This window comes from Ictalurus furcatus, chromosome 2 (assembly GCF_023375685.1).
Source record: "Ictalurus furcatus strain D&B chromosome 2, Billie_1.0, whole genome shotgun sequence".
Lineage (NCBI taxonomy): Eukaryota > Metazoa > Chordata > Actinopteri > Siluriformes > Ictaluridae > Ictalurus > Ictalurus furcatus.
The window spans coordinates 39787233-39806135 of record NC_071256.1 but is presented as its reverse complement, the minus strand read 5'-3'; the positions used below and the strand labels follow the sequence as shown (position 1 = coordinate 39806135).

The 18903-nt window shown below is 42.8% G+C and overlaps 1 protein-coding gene across 1 annotated transcript; it reads right to left on the bottom strand.

Moving 5' to 3' along the window:
* Positions 1–2395: 2395 nt before the first annotated feature.
* On the bottom strand, positions 2396–4603 carry LOC128604488 (ferritin, middle subunit). The gene is made up of 4 exons (XM_053619659.1): positions 4316–4603; positions 4048–4194; positions 2890–3015; positions 2396–2774 (listed from the first exon to the last, which is right to left on the bottom strand). The coding sequence occupies exons 1-4, from the start codon at positions 4418–4420 to the stop codon at positions 2619–2621; spliced, it is 534 nt and encodes a 177-aa protein (XP_053475634.1). The 5' UTR covers positions 4421–4603; the 3' UTR covers positions 2396–2618.
* Between the last annotated feature and the right edge of the window lie 14300 nt (positions 4604–18903).

Genomic DNA, 18903 nt, shown 5'->3' with positions numbered 1-18903 from the left:
ACCTTGTTGGAAAAGAAAGTGGCAAAGTCATCTGCAGTGAAAGAGGTAGCGGAAGGGGGAGGAGGGGGACAGAGAAGAGAGGAAAAGGTTTTGAAGAGAGTGCGGGTGTTGGGAGAACTGCCAATCTTCTCTTGGTAGTATGTGGCTTTAGCAATGGAGATGCTATTGGAAAAAGAGGAGAGAAGTGTGTGGTAATTGGTTAGGTCAGTTGGGTTGTTAGATTTACGCCATTTCCTTTCAGATGCTCTTAGTTTGGCCCGGTTGTTACCCAGAGCTTCTGAGAGCCAAGGGCTAGAGGGTGATGTGCGAGCAGGTCTGGAGGTTAGGGGGCAGATGCTATCAAGAGAAGATGTTACGGTGGAACATAGCATGTCAGTTGCGGTGTTAAAGTCAAGTGAGGAGAGGTGGCTATCAGAGGGAAGTAAGGTTGTGACAAAGGAGGAGAAATGTGAGGGGGAAAGGGAGCGAACATTGCGACGAAAAGAGATAGAGGGTGGAGACAGTGAAGGGCGTGAGGGGAGAGAAATAGAGAACTGGATAAAGAAATGGTCAGAGGTGTGGAGAGGAGTAATGAGAAGATTGTGTGTGGTGCAATTACGTGTGAGGATGAGGACGAGCTGTTTGTCGGCTCTGAGGGTTGCTGGTGTGGTGAACTGCTTGAGGTCAAATGTGGGAAGGAGAGCAAGAAAGTCAGCTGCATGTGGCTTGTCTAGATGAATTTTGAAATCACTAAGGACCAGAAGAGGAGTTCCATCATCTGGGATGGTGGACAGTAGCGTGTCAAATTCATCGATGAACTTCCCCAGTTGACCTGGAGGATGGAAAAACAACAAGAAAGTGCATTTCGGCAGGGTCAGTGACTGTAACAGTATGAAATTCAAAGGAAGTGTATGAGCAAGAGGGAGAAAGACAGGTAAATTTCCATGTTTTGGAGAGAAGCAAACCTGTACCACCCCCTCGTCTGTTGGGACGTGAGGTATGGGAGAAGTTGAAGTTGGAGGCTAGGGCAGTGGGTGTGGCAATGTTCTCAGCATGGATCCAGGTCTCAGTCAGAGCCAGCACACTGAGGTTGGAGTGGGTTGCAAAGGCAGGAATGAAATGTGCCTTGTTGACAGCAGATTGGCAGTTCCGAAGTCTAACTGAGAATGAGAGGGAATCTGCAGAGGCCACATATAGAGAGCGTAGGTCATCCAAGTTGCGTACTTTTCTGGGAGTATGGCGCGGTCTGCGCCTGTGGCAAATAACAGGGATAAACTGATGACACATGTTAGTGTTAGTACCTGTGTAAACAGCAAGAGGAATAAAGGAAGGAAAAAAAAGTATACTTAGCAGCACGTGTGGTGTCTTGTCGGGGTCCTTGCTCGGTGGACTCGCAGGTCTTTACACGAGCTCGGTCTTGACACGATAAGGGCTGACACTTCCGCCTCAGCGTTTCTTAATTACTAAATACTGCTGTGTTTCACAGCTGAGCAGGCCTCTTTAATTAGCAAAACAAAGAGTAGTCGTGTGAACGAGCGACTCCCAAGCGAAACCGAATATGAATACCGGAATTAGCTTTAATCTAGCAATGTGTATACAGCACGTAGCAACAAGGAAGCGCAGTTACAGCTTCCATCTGACAATCGGTACTAAAACTAGTTTCAACTATAAAATCCAGAAAGAAACACTTACAGTTCACGGGTCAATAATCGCTCTTATGTTCAATAATTAAGTTCAAAATGTGTCCAGTGTTATATAGATGGAGTGTTGGGATATTTAAAAATTACATCAAATTTACATGAAGTGACAATGTAGCAATAATTCAGAAAGTGAAACACTGCAGTCCTCTGAATGTGTGTCTCTCACCTGATTCTTATCTGTATTTGCTGCCAAAAATGTACTGTATGTTCACTTTATACTTTTTTGGGAATAAATGGCACATTATTAAACACTGTGCTCCTAATGAGGTTAGGAAACACAGAATCATGTAGAGCAATGTTGTAATTGTGTGGTTGAGGTTTAATTGCAAGGGTTTGACCACACAAATATAATCTTAGATGTATAAGTAATTATATTTACTTTGAACACCATACCCAATAATAGGGTTAAATACCTTACACCAGGAGTGTCTAATCTCATCTGCAAAGGGCTGGTGTGGGTGCAGGTTTTCATTCCAACCAAGCAGGAGCCATACCTGGTTCAATCTGTTTAATCAGTTGATCTTGGCTTTCAATATACTAAAGTGTACCTTCTGCTTGGTTGGGATGGAAACCTACAACCACATCGGCCCTTACCGGATAAGATTGAACACCCCTGCCTTACACCTATATAAGACTGTCAGACAATTTAACCTCAATGAAATGGCATGTGTGTATGATTATTAATGCATGATTAGTAGAATGCTGCAATCTGGAGACAAAAAAACAAACTCACCATGTCCAGCTCAAAATGTTTATTCATTTAATTTTTAGTGTTTTATCCTCCACATAAGGATAGTCAGAGATTACAGACAGGACAGACATCAAACTACTCCGGTTTCTACTCCATAATCTATTTCATGCTGCAGGTCTACACATGTTACTGCACACTAACTCTTAGGTTTAACGGTGGAGGTTCTGCTGATTTGCGTGGAGGCAGTTTTAACTCTTTTCTCCCAGGGTGTGTTTATCAAACAGGTACTCGGCCATACGGTTTTTGGCAGCATCCATCTTGGTGAGGTTGGTGATGTGGTCACCCAGTTTCTTTATGGTCTCCACCTGCTTGTTCAGGTAGTGAGTCTCCAGGAAGTCACACAGCTGATGGACAATGAAGAAGAAAGCATAGGAAATAACAGCAATCACATCCTAAACAGCAAACCGGAATCGTGATCAGTTTCATATACATTGTCTTTCAACATAAGCTTTAACTCACATGAGGATCTGCTTTATCAGTGGCAAGTTTGTGCAGGTCAAGCAGAGCCTGGTTCACAGTCTTCTCCATCTGCAGAGCACACTGCATGGCCTCCAGTCCATTGCCCCACTCATCACGCTCCGGTTTCTTAAGAAGCACAAACACCTCTGCTTATAGCACACATTACAAACAGTGCCTCTTCGGGTCAGACTCATGATCAGATCTCAGGCAAGTTTAAATCTGTACAGCAGGAAGCAGTCATGTGCAGCCATGTTCATTTGAGGACCAAAGTTACTCCAAAAAAAAAAAAAAAAAACCCAAAACAAAACAAAACACCCCACTTATAAAGCTACACTGGGGCATCAACTCAGAAAGTAACACCATCTCCTTTCCTCTGTTGTGTGCATGTGTTTTATCTTTTCATCTGCATTTGTTTTCAAAGATTTATTCTCAATAAAAATAGACACTTGGAGGAATCAGCACCACCATGTAGTGGTTCATGGTAGTACATTATTAAACACTGCTCCAGATGCATTGCTGTTATTAAACACAGAATCATGAGAAGTAGTGTTAGAGCCATGTAGTTCAGGTTCAAGTACAGGCCTTTACACCCACAAATATAATCCAGTAGTTAAATACATGTGCATAAAATGTGTAAACACTTTACAAAAAAAAAAAAACAGGACCATTGTAGTGAGTAGTTCTGCTGGAAGTGAACTTAAGTCACAGTTTATATAATTCAAGCTGGAAAGTTTAGCTTCACTACAGTAAGCTACAGTAAACAATTCTCATCATGTTCGTCTTCATTCCAACAGCCATTCATGAAGGGCATGGCTGACTCCATAACACATGATTCTAACATTTCATAAAGTGAACTGAAGGATGTTCTTGTATAAATAAGGGATGGATGATGCCACTCATTTTCCATCAGATCTGATACCATGTATTTACATGCTGTTGGAGCAAAGACAAACATAATGACAGTTCTGTTTACTGAAGTGAGGCTAAACATTTCAGCATGTATTCACCAAATTTGATATGGACACCAATAATTAAAAAAAATTTACAGCCACACATTCCCATATAGTAATTGTGCTGTAAAGCCGTTAATAAAATGTGTACGCGTAAGAGAGAGAGAATAAAGTATGTTAAGTATAAATAATGCAGGTGTAGATTTACCTTGACGTCCTGGAGGAAAATGCGGCCGCCTCTCTTGTTCTGGAAGGACATAAACTTCTCCGCGTGCTCGCGCTCCTCATGACTGTTCTCTTTGAAGAAATGCGCGAAACCCTCCAGCGCGACGTCATCGCGAGTGAAGTAGTAGGCCTGTGTTCAAATAATCATGTAAACAAACTGAACTATAAAGCACACGAACACATCTCATACCCACTCAGTCTGCAGTCCACCTCCAACACCACCACGTCTGCACACACTCGGAGCTCCTTACCATGGAGGTGTAGGTGTAGGAGGCGAAAAGCTCCATGTTAATCATCTTGTTAATGGCGGCCTCGCAGTCGCGGTGGTAGTTCTGACGAATCTGAGAAGTCTCCATTTCGGCTGGTTTTAACGTTTTCTTAAACAAACGGAAAGTGCAAAAATAAACTTTAATTTAAATGCAGCTTAATAAATAGAATGAGCCGAAGACGTTCCGTTCAATCACTGTTGAAGCAAGAACCTCTTTCCTGTCTCTTTCTTTCTGTTGACGGAACCGAACGCCTCTTATTTATTCTCACTGTGCCAGTGACGCAACTGGAAACAGCCAATCAGGAGAATTTAACTATGCAGTAGGCGGGGTAAAGTCAGACTGGCCAATCCCGACCAACAACTGCTGACGCACGGAAGTCAGTTAACGTTTTTTTCCCGCTGAGTGAATCGTGACGCGGCAGTTTTATACCTGAACTGTTGTATTACACAGACAATAAATCAGTATGTTAATCATGACTCAGGATATTTTTGGTGAGGATAAAGAAACTGGACTATTAATTATTTCTTTCTATTTCATTAGTTTGAAGCAGGGAAGCTTTGCAGGCATTTTTATTGAATGCCTGCATAATAACCAGTATAAATAAATAAATAAATAAAATCTAAACTGATTTCATTATACTGTACAGGAAAATGATAATTAAATAATGCAATCCACTAAGCTAAAAATACATAGGGTTAAAACCTCATCTCAAATTAAATTAAAGACCTGCAGTACATCAAACTCAATCTCATTTATAACATTTGAGAAAGATTAAATACACATACATATATAAAATAAAGTATCACAAATAAAAAGAAATAAAAACCTACTACTCATAATGTATATATATATATATATATTTAGTGATTGTTTGTGTAGCATCATGAGACTCCTGGGACATTGACAGTGTTAAATGATCCTTCATGGAAAACGCTGATTCAGCATTATAGCCTGTATGAACTTTAAAAAGAGTCACATAACATTTACTTTTATGTTCACAGCATTTGGAAGATGCCCTATTCTGCTTAAATTTATCTCATTTATATATCTGAGCAGTTGAGGGTTAAGGGCCTTGCTCAAGGTCCCAGCATTGGCAGTTTGGAAGTGCTGGAATCTGATCTTCTGATCAGTAGTCCAATATCTTAACCACTGAGCTACCACTGCTCTGGGATAAATAAATAAATGACCTTTACAAATAAAGACCTTTAAAATACAGTTTTAGACAAGGAAGGACAACCCAACCAATGCCTCATTGACATGTGTGAAGAGCGAAGGCTAGCCCGTCTGGTTCGATCCCACAGAAGATCTACTGCAGCACAAACTGCTGAAAAAGTTAATGCTGGCTCTGCAGAAAGGAGTCAGAACACACAGAGCATCACAGCTTGCTGCGTATGGAGCTGCATAGCTGCAGACCGGTCAGAGTGCCCATGCTGACCCCCTGTCCACCACCGAAAGCTCCTACAATGGGCACATGAGCATCAGAACTGGACCATGGAGCAATGGAAGAAGGAGGCCTGATCTGATGAATCAGGTTTTCTTTTACATCATGTGGACAGCCGGGTTTGTGTGCGTTGCTTACCTGGAGTAAAGATGGCACCAGGATGCATTATGGGAAGAAGTCAAGCCGGCGGAGGCAGTGTGATGCTCTGGGCAATGTTCTGCTGGGAAACCTTGGGTCCTGGTATTCATGTGGATGTTACTTTTTCAATTCAATTCAATTAAAATTAATTCAGCTTCGGAATTCGGAATTCGATGGAGTAGGACGCGAAGTTGGAGGCTCCTGCTGATTTCGATTAAAATTGTAATTAATTTGCGCTTTTCGGTCATACAATATATTTTGACTTATTCTATTCTGTTTCCTTGTTTGCACTTTTAACTTTGTGGTACGTTAAAATGTCTGGAAAGAACATGAAAACCCGTGGTAGCATTCAGACATGACTGAGGCCTAGTGTGCGCGCCGCGAGCGAGTCCCCTTCTCCCCCCGTATCCGCGTCGCCGAGAGGTGACCCTGATTTCGCCGAACTCAGGCTTGAGCTGCTGGTTTTACTGAGGAAGGACATCGCCGATATTTTTAAAAAGGAGCTCCAGGAGCTCCAGAAGACTCTCGGGGAAGCGCTGTTTACTATCCAGCTTGACCTGCAGGCCGTGACAACACAGATGGCTAGTGATAAAGTTGCTACCGAGGCTACCATATCAACACTGAAAGGTACTGTTGGGGAAATGGAGCACGCGCTCTCCGGTTGCACCGATGACATAGTTCATATGAAGACTACTATCGAGTCTCTCACTGCCCCCATGACTCAATTAGAGAATAAATGTGAGGATTTGGAGTCGAGGTCACGGCGCAATAACGTTAGGATAGTCAGAGTTCCAGAGGGCGCTGACACATGTACCACTGCTGCTGTAGTGGCCTTGTTAAAAAAGGCGTTTGGTCTGGAGAAGGAGCCGGTTTTGGACCGGTCCCACCGGACCCTTCAGCCGAAGCCCAAGCCTGGTGAACGACCACGAGCTATTGTGTGCAGATTCCACTATCACAGTGACTATGTTGACATTTTACGCCGTGCGAGAGAGCTCCAGCGGATTAAAGCGTGGGATTTGACCATCTCCGTTTTTCCTGACTACACGGCCAAGACAGCCCGGGCCCGGGCCGCGTTTAACGAGGTTCGGCGTCAACTTCGTGGTATTGAGGGCGCTCGCTATGGAATACTTCACCCAGCTCGGCTTCGCATTACATATAACGGTGTTCAGAAGGACTTTATTTCAGCGGAGGAAGCAGGAGACTACGTTAAACTCTTGATATCGGGGTGAACTGCATCACCTACACAGCGGAGGCTTTTTCTCTTTTATTTTTATTTTTGCACTCGGCCTTCCAGCTCTACAGAATTCGGATTTTTATTGAAGATATTGTCGTTGCATTACTCTGCCTAGATTTTGTGGACTCACTCCTCTTAAAATTTACTTCTGTATTAATGTGGTTCTCTGTTTTGATGTTCTGACTGGGTTAGAGTTTCTGTTTATTTAATTGTATTAGTGTTATCTCCTCGGCTTTACGTGCTACACTGTTATATTATTCGTTACAAGTCTTTAAAAGTTAAGGACATTATATTTGTTATTGTGCGCAGACTGTTTGTCAGACTTGAAGTCGGTAGGGGCTTTTTCTCTTACTGGAACTTTTTGTCTTGGTAATTTTGGTGGTTAGTTCAGCTTACTCTCCGAGTTGTTTTCACTTTGTGGACAACGTTCGGTTTTTGTAGGATACACTGCTGTCTCATTTGTTTATGGAGACTTTGGGTGTGTGGGAGTTTGGTGGATTGTGAGAGTAAGCGGAACATGCCAATGCTTTGAAGGTTGTGAATTGGAACAAAGTAATGTTATTTAATTGCGAATCTGTTTTTAGAGGATTTAAACCTAACATGGTGAACAAATTATATTATAGAATTCAGGCAATTTTATTGGGGTTATCTCATACAGTGTAGCAAGTAATAATCTGGAAAGACCTTTGTAATATCACAGTCTAAAACTGGATTTAAAGAGAAGCAAATTAGTAAATGAATCACATGTAAATGAATCACATGTAAACGAATCACATGAAAATGAATTACTTGAATATGAATCACATGAAAATGAATCACATGTAAATGAATCATACGTAAATGAATCACATGTAAATGAATCATATGAAAATGAATCACATGTAAATGAATCATATGAAAATGAATAAATAAATTAAAGACAAAAGTTATTCAGAGAGAGAAAAAAAAAAAAATTAATTCAAACACTTTATTTACCCCAAGGTGCCAGATACCACAGCACACCATCAGAAGTCTTGTGGAGTCCATGCCTCAACGGGTCAGAGCTGTTTTGGTGGAACGAAGAGGACCTACACAATATTACGCAGGTGGTTTTAAAGTTATGGCTGATCAGTGTATATGTACAGGTTTAATTCAGCACCTGCTCTGCCACTGTATTTATGTAATCGTTTAACTTGCAGTTTTTGGTCATTTGCATTTGTGAAGTTTACAGTCATGTTGCGTTGGTACTTCGGTGCAGTAAAGGTGTGGCCATGGACCTGAGATATTTTCCCTTCTGAATAATAAATAAATGAATAAATGAATATTCATGTTACAGGAAGATTATCTAATGATCTGATGGTAGAAAACCTGTTGAGACATTGTGACGCTGCACTAAAAGGACATCAGATATCCACAAAGTACAAACCCATGACAGTATATATGAGTGGACAACATGGCACCCTTCACTCCCATTGTGCATTTTGGAAGCATTTTTTTATTTTTTGGCTCAAATGGGAGTCGCTATTGTGCAAAATTTGGAGCCAGTGCGATAGATAAAACTGCACAACAGCGAGTCCACTTTTTGCCCCGCCCATAAAATCTTACACACGTATTTATTTGTTTATGAATAATATCAGCTCACTCAAAGTGGTAAGTACGGCGTTATTAATTAAAATGCTAAACTGTATTTAGTGTGAGAACTAAGAGTCTATTTATACTGTGAGAGTGGTGGTGATTGTGATTGAGTCCAGGTGTGTGTGATCAGTAATCTGGTGTGTGACCATGCAAGAGTCTGGGTGTTGTAGTTCTCGGTGGCCATGTTTGTAGGCTGCACCGAGTTCTGGAAAGTGTAGCTGGACACCATGATAGAAATTCTCTCCGAAGTGCTACCGTCCAGAGCGATTATTCTCCTGGGCCTTCCTGGCCTGGCCCTGGATGATTGGGGTGGTGTGCATGAAAGTCCCAACACAGTAGGGGATCAAGTACCTCCTGGGCCAGCAACCAGCATCTTTCCTCAGGCCCATAGCCTTACCAGTCAATCAGATACCGAAATTTACCATCTCATGGTAAACTGACATCATGAACCCAGCATCTTGTTTACAGAGTAGGCTGGCTCACCTTCAATTTCTAGGGGTGCTGGAGGGGGAAACATGGATTGATGGCACGATGGAACGTGGTAATTTCACCTTGTATGTGATGTTGTTTATTTTCTGGAGAACTTTAAATGGGCCAGTGTATTGGTGCGACAACTGACTTCTCTCTGTGCCCCATAGGTCTCCGGTGGAAAGCCATACCTGGTCACCTGCTTCGTAGCTGGGTGTCTCTCCACAACACTTACACATAAATTAATTGTTTGTTTGGGCTGCATGCTCTAGACATTGGTGGGCCTGTTTCCACACCCGTTCACTCAGCGGGAACCAGTTACCTACAGCAGGTGAGTCTGTGGGGTTGGCATTCCACAGGAACAGGGCCAGTTGGAAGGGGTGAGGTTAGTGGCAGAGCACTTTATGGAGAAATTGTGCCCAGTCCTCTTGATTGTTGGCACAGAAAGGCCTTAGGAAACACCCAATCACTTAATTTGCTCTTTCCACATGGTAGCCAGAAGGCTAGCTTACTGAGACACCAACAGTGGTGCTTGAAAGTTTGTGAACCCTTTAGAATTTTTTACATTACATTGCATCATTGTTTTCATCCTTCTCCTCAATAACCTTCACATTTCTATGATTAATTTTAGTTTTCTTTGAAATATTACTTGAAAAAGTAATGGATGTATAACCCAGGGGTAAAACTTGGATATAAATAGATTAAATAAATACATATGTCTCGAGTGAATATTAGTATCATCCAACACAAGGTCAGGGTGCTGTTAGGACATCAGCCTGTAGGAGTGAGAGTTGCTACATTCCAGCCAATGGGATGGCTGAACCCACCTCTCACCTAGCGAGGGAGACAGGAAGAGATGCCAGTAGTAACTGAGGCATCATAGCGGTATGTTGATGCTGCTGTTATGGGTGTAAATTACCAACAGTGTAGAGTGCCACGAAAGAGTCTAAGTTGGAAGGCATGCTAGAGTAATGTGCCGTTCTCTTGCACTGGTGAGTTTATATCCGTCAACTTATATGCGACATCCGCCATTTTAGATTATTAACCTCAGTATAAACGGCACTAGCCACGGTGCCTCATGTTGCTGTATGCTAGCTGTGAGCTGTAAGCTAACGGCTAAGGTGCCTTATCTTTGTTAATAAGTTGTGTATATATTAACTGATAAAAACAGGATATTTCATGGTATTCTGTATTTAGGACTGCTACCACTGGTAAGTGGAGTGGCGCCGTTGAGATGTATGTTTTAATTGTATTTTATGTCGAATGTTAAATTGAGTGTACCAACTGTTACGCCTTGAGGCCTAGTAACTGTTGAAACACTGATGTTAGTGAATATTAGCGGATAGCTAGTTTTCATGCCCTACATTCACGCAGTTAAATTACTAAGTGTATTATGAATATGGTTACTGAGTTACTGATATTAACTCCAGTTAATAGTTAGATGTTATGTAATTTTATGTGACCTACTGTATGTGACCTATCTAGGGGCGGCTGTGGCTCAGGTGGTAGAGCGGGTTGTCCACTAATCGTAGGGTTGGCCCACGTGACTCCACATGCCAAAGTGTCCTTGGGCAAGACACTGAACCCCAAGTTGCTCCCGATGGCAAGTTAGCGTCTTGCATGGCAGCTCTGCTACCATTGGTGTGTGAGTGTGTGTGTGAATGGGTGAATGAGACAGTGTAAAGCGCTTTGGATAAAAGCGCTATATAAGTGCAGACCATTTACCATTTACCACATTTACCACATTACCTGTCTCATGTAGGTCAGGTTTAAATGTTGAGTTCAGATCTTGATTGACCGCGGATACGGTGGAGTCCGACCCGTTGACGAAGATTCTGAATAACCTCGGAGAAACTGTTCCATTAATGGATGGCGAGCCAACCCCACTTGACCTAGAACCTGATTGCAGCTAGGAGGTTGTAATTTCAGCACACTGCGCCCGAGAGCTTTGATTTATTTTTCCCTTGGCCCAAGGGATCAGGTAGAACTGTGTGCACATTGACACTTGTTTCCTTTGGAGGAGGACACTCAGACTGCTCTGACTCGGTACTCGGTAAACCGAGGGACTGTGAACTCTGTCTCACCAAGACCCGGGTTTGGTTAAGTTAGTAGTTCAGTGTGATCTGATTTGAGTACCACTTTGTTTGAAAGATGTTGTGTTAACTTAATAATTGTGTAGTGTACATATACTGTGTTCTTCTGATAATTGTGTAGTGTATAAGTTTGGGATTCTACTTTGTTATTTCTTTCATTTATTTTATTTCCTTCCTGTTATATTTGTTCCTATTGGTTATTTTATACAATATATGAAGTTAATTTACTTTGTGTGTCTGGCGTATTACTTCACTGTCGTCATCCAACTCGTGGCTCCAATGAGTGAATCTAAAGTCTTTTGATCTGGCCCAATTCCGACCATCTAGGTATCTCAACTACTCATTACGGTCATCACACGCTGTAATACCCCGGTGAGTGACCCGCCCTTGACGAGCGGGTTACAGATGGCTCTACCATCCATTCTCCTCTCCAGTGTTCGCTCTCCTGACAATAAACTGGACTTACTCAGACAACAGCTAACTACCCAGTGTGAAATCAGTTATGCTATAATCTGTTATGCTAATCCCAGCATACAGACCACTTCTGAAACGTGCCAAATCGATTCTGAAACCTGGTTTTAGGGAACCATCTCAGCACTTCAGGATTGTTTTGGGCAGAAAGACTGGAATATGTTCAGAGAGGCTGCTACATAGCACAACAACACAGACTTGGGGGAATACACAGCATCAGTGACTGGCTGATGGGATACAACATGGCGGATAGCTAGATAGACGCACAACTCAGCACTCCTACTACAAACAGGCAGATTTCTAGATTTATAACTTTTTCTAGATTTAAGACATTTAACTGACTAAGTAGTCTCTGAGTTTGACCGGGGTCACAAAGAGTATAGTTTTTTTGTCATGGCAAATTGTAGAATCCCAAAAAGAATCCGGATAAAATTAAGGAGGCACCTGATGGTAGCAAAGTTAGCGCTAAGCTAACGGAAGTTGTTAATGTGAGCAAAGAGGAACAAAATGAGGTGATGAAGGCTCTCGCAGACATGAAAAACTTTTTTACTTCCAAATTCAAAGGCGTCCCGAATGCTATTCAAGAGATAAAAAAGGACATCTCTGAATTTGGTGGCAGACTATCAGAATCTGAGCACCGAATAAGTGAAACTGAGGATAATATTGAAACACTGGAGAACACTTAGCACGGGATTGGATGATTTAGAGAAACGCAACCATCGCTGCAATCTCCGCTTAGTCAACCTCCCTGAGAAAGTGGAAGGGAAGGATGTGGCAAACTTTTTAGAAAAGTGGCTGACTGAGGTGTTTGGAGCATCTTCCGTTTCAAGCCCAGTAGTCACTGAAAGCACACAGAATCGGCAAACCCCTGACAAAACCGCAGAAATAGCCACGGGTCATGATCATTTCTCAACTTCTGCAAATGACAGAGAGTGATACAGGCTGCGAGAGATGGGAACAGTAAAGTATGAGGAGCACAAGGTAATGTTCTTCCTGGAGTGTAGCACTGAGACTAGGGCTGCACAATTAATCTAACATTGATCGAGATTACGATTTTGACTGCCCACGATCACATGAACATGATCGACTGCAATATTAATTTTAAAGTTCGTCCTCCGCTCATAGAAAACTCAGCTGCAGATCAAATCAAGCGCTTCCTAAACTTACAGCCAATCAGCATAGAGCAGTGCAGAGATGACATAATTTTGTAATGCCAAAACCCGGACACGGATTTAGCATTTTAGCGCTCGAGCTGCTAGCTTCGCTTCGGAAATCATGACACTCCAGAGGTTGTCAGGGACATTAAACTTCATCACGCCGAACAGGAAAAAACTTTGCAGATAAACTCAGGGCTCTACTGTGTGACCATTTCACTCGCATTTACGACTGAAAAGTACTTTGTGCGACTGTGAATAAATATTTATTTGCACCGGTGCGAGTGACCTGTTCGGAGTTGTATAATACAATCGAGATAAAAACTACAGGAAGTCCAAAATGCATCTACACCGTGCAACAGTTACTTTCACACTGCTTTTCATTACCTCAGTCAACCGAACAAGTGTGTAAATACTGCAGAGAATCCATTATGATGACAAGTAGCTCTGTACATCATCTGCTTCAACTTCCCGATCTCACAAACTGTGACCTGCTCTTGTAGACACAGCGGCGTCGGGCGGAGTAAATTGATAATAATGCTAACGCTACAAGATGAGTTTAATTCAAACTTCTTTATTAAATAATTCCTCACCGTAATCAAGAGTAGCAACTGTACAGTCTGTACACATACAGTAGACTGTAGCTCTCCTTCTACAAAACTATACTAGAGCACTGACTCCATTTAAACTCAGGTTTACCAGATATCACTGGAAAAGTCAATTCCAGTTTCCATGTTCTGATTTAAGCCCCCAGCACTGTACTGGGGCAACCGATCTAAAAGGAACAACTGATAAAAAAAAAATAAAACTACTAAAATGTAAAGACAGAAAATGTGCTTAGTTATAAATAAATCATTTAATATATAAAAATAGATATTATAAAAACTTTATCAAATATAAATAAAATGAGAAATGAAAATGTTTAATTACTATGGGTTGCATTTAATATCAATTTGACATTAAGCTTAGTTCACTATTTCATTAGAAAGCTATTAGCCTTTTTCCTAATATGGATAATTTTTGTGTTAGTCTACTTTTAATTAGGACTCTTTATTGTTTAAGATATTTAAAAATAAATATTTTATGCTTGTTTATTTATCAATTAACCAACAGTATTTCTCATTGCTATTGTTTTAATTCAATTAACAGTGACCATGAGCAGAGAGCTTACATTTAACTGTTCATGACGGACCTCCTGATTAAAGTTTAAACAAAAAAAGATTGGTATCTGGATCGGAGCATCAGTAATGAACAGTAATGAACTAAAGTGCTTTGCATCTGACGGGTAAATGAACTCACCCAATCACATCCTATATGAGATTATTCAGATATATACACAATATACACAGAGCAGTTTGAGAGTGGAAATGTCTAATAGTGCAGCTTTAAATATATTTAAGAGGTGCAGACTTCAAACACTGAACATTGAGGTTTTTTGTATTTGTTTACAAAGTGGAACAGGTTAACGGTTGTTTTTTGCATACAGTCTGTAAAATTAACTGAAAATATTAAATTTAGTTTATCAGACGGTAAATTAATATGTTATGGCTCACACTATGTTCCTAAATTCTGTCATAATTGACAAGCTCAAGTTTCCTCATGCCTACTTGTGTGTTTTATTGTGGCACATTAACGTTACCATCTCTAAAAAAATAATAATAATTAAAAAAAACGCTAAACGTCAAACCTGCCCCAAAATTTTTGACTGTGCTCCTAAATTTTTGTAATTTTGTAATTGTAAAGAAATTGTTACCGTAGAGCCCTGAAACTGGTTCTCACAATTCCCCCCCAAAAAATGTGGATTAAGAGTCATCCACAGAGAAATCCGTATTATGGAAAATGTTTTAAATCAAGTTTGGAGAAGTTGTCAGAAGCTTGGTGATGGTGACGTTGAAGCTGAGCGACCGTGGTGTAGTTCGTTTATAGCGTACGGTTAGCTGTCTCGTTCCCTTCTCAGGAAACAGGGTTACATGCGTAACCCCGACATCCCCTTTCAAAGGGAACTTTGACATTGCATTTAGCATAACAGTATGGGAACAGGAATACCCACTCCGTCATACCGAGGGTACGGCCTGTTTAAAAAGACCCAAGCCCGAGGGTCACTGCAAGACACTCGAGCCCAGGGTGGAATGAATATCTAGGCTGTAATAACGAATGATTGTGTGTGGCGTAGACCATCCTGCAGCAGCACACACATCCTACAAGGATACCCCTTTGGACAAAGCCTTCGAGGAGGTGACCGCCCTAGCGGAATGAGCTCTGATGCCCAGAGGCGTGGCGAGACCGCGCGCCTCGTAAACCATAGAGCTTGCTATCACTATCCGATTAGAGATCTGCTGCTTTGACACAGCATCACCTTTACTGTCGCCGCCAAAGCAGACCAGCAGCTGCTCCGACTTACGTCACTGGCCGGGGCGGTGGACGTAAGTACAGAGTCCTTACTGGACACAGCTGGTGCATCCTCTCTTGTTCTGGTGTGAGGAACGGAGGAGGGCAGAAAGAGTTCAACACCACAGGGTGGGCAGCCGATGTAGGCACTTTAGGAATATAATCTGGCCTAGGATACAGGAAGGCCTTGGCTAATCCAGGGGCAAAATCAAGGCAGGAAGGGGCAACAGAGAGAGCTTGTAGATCTCCCACTCGCTTGAGAGATGTCAGGGCCAGTAGAAGCGTCAAAGAGGCTGACTCTAAGGGCTCAAATCGGGCCCCTGACAGACCTTCCAAGACCACAGAAAGGTCCAAGGAAGGTATGCGCGGCCTGCAGATAGGCCTCAGCCGTCTGACACCACGCACGAACCTCGAAGTTAGAGGATCCAGCAACAGGGGTGTGGCTGGCCAAAACGGCGGCCACGTAAACCCTGATTGTTCCCTGGATCGTGCTAGAATTAACCAGTCGTACAGGTAGTTTAGTACACAGATGCCCTGGAGTCGAAGGGAGCCAGAGCAGCATCCATGCACTTTGTGAAGGTGCGAGGCGATAAAGCTAGCCTGAAGGGAAGAACCCGAAATTGGTATGTGTTGTCTCCAAACGCAAACCCCAGGAACTTCCTGTGACTGGGCGATATTCCTATGTGGAAATATGCCTCTTTCAGATCTATCGTCACAAACCAGTCCTCGAACTGAATCTGTGGCACAATAAGTTTGAGCGTCAGCATCTTGAACCTGTATGTCCGAAGAGTACGGTTCAGATGATGCAGATCTAAAATTGGCCACATACTCCCATCTTTTTGGCCTCGGCCAGGGCAGGCCCTATAGTAGCACTGGGGGCTATCTGCCCAAACAACCTCATGTCCCCTGATACGTCCCTCCGTGGCCCATCAGGACCGTTCCTTCCTTGCCTGCTTTGCTTTTTTGATCATTCTTAGATCAGGCCTCTTAGCAGGCTGGGGCTATGGCCACCCGGTCCCCCTGGCTCTCTGCAGGGGGAGGCGGGTCGCCACACTCGCCTTCTGCACCTCCCTCGCACTAGCGCTGGCCCGGGCTCCACTCATGAAGGCCCGGGTGAACTCGACACGACGAGCCTCGCGAAACCTGTCGGCAATTGCATTAACCGCGCCGCCAAACAGGCCGGAAGGTTTAACAGGGGCGTTCAGCAAGGAGACTTTATCTTTGAACCCCCAACCCTGAGAGGTTGAGCCATAGGTGCCTCTCCGCCACAACCAGGCTACCCATTGAACGGCCGACATGACGGGCCGTTTGTTTGGTCACCCGGAGAGATAAATCTGTGGCGCAGCGCTGCTCTGCCACTGCCTCGGGCCCAATTCCCTCCCCAGTATCGAGCTCACTCAGCAGCTCTGCTTGGTACGCCTGCAACACTGCCATTGTATGCAGTGACCCACAAGCAAGATCCGCTGCCGCATAGGCTTTGCCCACCAACGCCGAGGTGGCCTTACATGGCTTAGAAGGTAAAGTTGGCCTCCCTAAATTACCTGCCGTTGATGGAGAGAGGTGGCTCGCAAGCACCTCCTCCACCTTCGGCATCGCTAAATAGCCGTGCTGCTCACTCCCCATGACGGCTGAGTAATCAGACGTCGCGGGGTTATAAACACGGTTAGTGTATGGTTTTCTCCAGAAGCGTGATATCTCATCATGCACTTCTGGAAAAAAGGGGAGTTTTCTGCGGTGTGAGGGAACTTTATATTTATTTTCACTGGAGAGGAAGCGCTCATCCAGCCTGCTACGAGCCACTTCCTCTTCCCTGGGCCAGTCTATATTCAACTTTTCAACTGCCCTAGTAATCACCTCAAGCAGCTCTTTATATGCTTGAGAGCTGCTGTCAGTTTTTGGTGCAGTGGCACCCTCTACCGACTCCTCGGAATCAGCTAGGGTGTTTTGGCTTTCCATAGGGGAAGGAGTAGTCACGAGACGAGCTCCAAAGTCAGGCGGAGAGCCGGACCCGGAAGACAGAGCAAGAGATAGAGCAGCGCTCGTCTCCAGCCCCTCTTCCAAATCCATACGTGAACCCCACGACCTTAGCCGGCTGGCTGCCTCGGCAACGGCCGGCCCAGATCCGCGAGGCTCTGAAACCCAACTCCCTTCGGACGAGAAGAGAGTGAGTCGAAAGCGGAGCTGCCTAATTGTGAAATGTTCACAATGCTGACAGACAGACCCCTCGAGGGCTGCTGTCGCATGCTCTACACCCAAACACTTCACACAGAAAGCGTGTCCGTCTCCTCCCGTGATGAAATGGGAGCAAGGCGTAACACACTTTCTGATATCTTTCTCGCTCATTCTTTCCCTCTCTTTTCTTTTCTTCTTTAAAAAGGGATAGAAAAGTTTAGAGATTTTGAGAGAATAACAGTAGAAATGAAGCATTTTTTGTCACTCAAACAACAGACATGCAGTCTCGCTGAAGATAATAAGGCTGGTGGCGTGGTTCACAGGTGCCATATATATATATCATGCGAGGCATGACTTTACACAAGATTCTGATACCGGTAACGCGCGCAAGGCGCTTCCCATACTGTTATGCTAAATGCAACGTCGAAGTTCCCTTCGAAAGGTAATGGAGAAGTACTTGGAGAGCATTGACAAGACCTCAACCAGTAGGCTGTGATGTAGTTATGCAGTTTGATCTTACATAGTTGATATCATAATCAAGGTAATTTACTTAGATCTGATTTGATTTGGACATGTAAACTGACAGTCTTCACACCTGTCTGTTCAAGTCATAACAACATATTTAAGTGCAGCTTAGAGACTGAGTCAGTCCACTGAATATTTGGTGGAAAAGACAATTGTATATTCCTGATGTCTAAATAATATACTGGACTGTTTGTAGATAGTTAGGTGCCTTATGGATATTTTGCTCGCCAAGGGTGTGTTCCTAGTCGTAGGACTAACTGAGCATGTTGTCTTTAATTTATTTATTCATTTTCATATGGTTAATTTACATGTGATTCATTTTCATGAGATTCATATTCAAGTAATACATTTTCATGTGATTCATTTACGTATGATTCATTTACATGTGATTCATTTTCATGAGATTAATTTTCATGTGATTCATATTCAAGTGATACATTTTCATATGATTCATTTATGTATGATTCATTTACATGTGATTCATTTACTAATTTGCTTCTCTTTAAATCCATTTTTAGACTGTGATATTACAAAGGTCTTTCCAGATTATTACTTGCTACACTGTATGAGATAACCCCAGTAAAACTGCCTGAATTCTATAATATAATTTGTTCACCATGTTAGGTTTAAATCCTCTAAAAACAGATTCGCAATTAAATAACATTACATCCTTCAAAGCACTGGCATGTTCCGTTTACTCTCACAATCCTCTAAACACCCACATACCCACAGTCTCCATAAACAAATGAGACAGCAGTGTATCCTACAAAAACCGTACGTTGTCCACAATGTGAAAACAACTCGGAGAGTAAGCTGAACTAACCAACAAAATTACCAAGTCTGATAAACAGTCTGCACACAATAATAAATAT

Excerpts from the sequence above, each read along its gene's own strand:
- LOC128604488 (XM_053619659.1), bottom strand. The coding sequence starts at position 4,420 with ATGGAGACTTCTCAGATTCGTCAGAACTACCACCGCGACTGCGAGGCC. Across the intron at positions 4,195-4,315 it reads CCTACACCTACACCTCCATG|GCCTACTACTTCACTCGCGA; the intron begins GTAAGGAGCTCC and ends ATTTGAACACAG. Across the intron at positions 3,016-4,047 it reads TTTTCCTCCAGGACGTCAAG|AAACCGGAGCGTGATGAGTG; the intron begins GTAAATCTACAC and ends GTGCTTCTTAAG.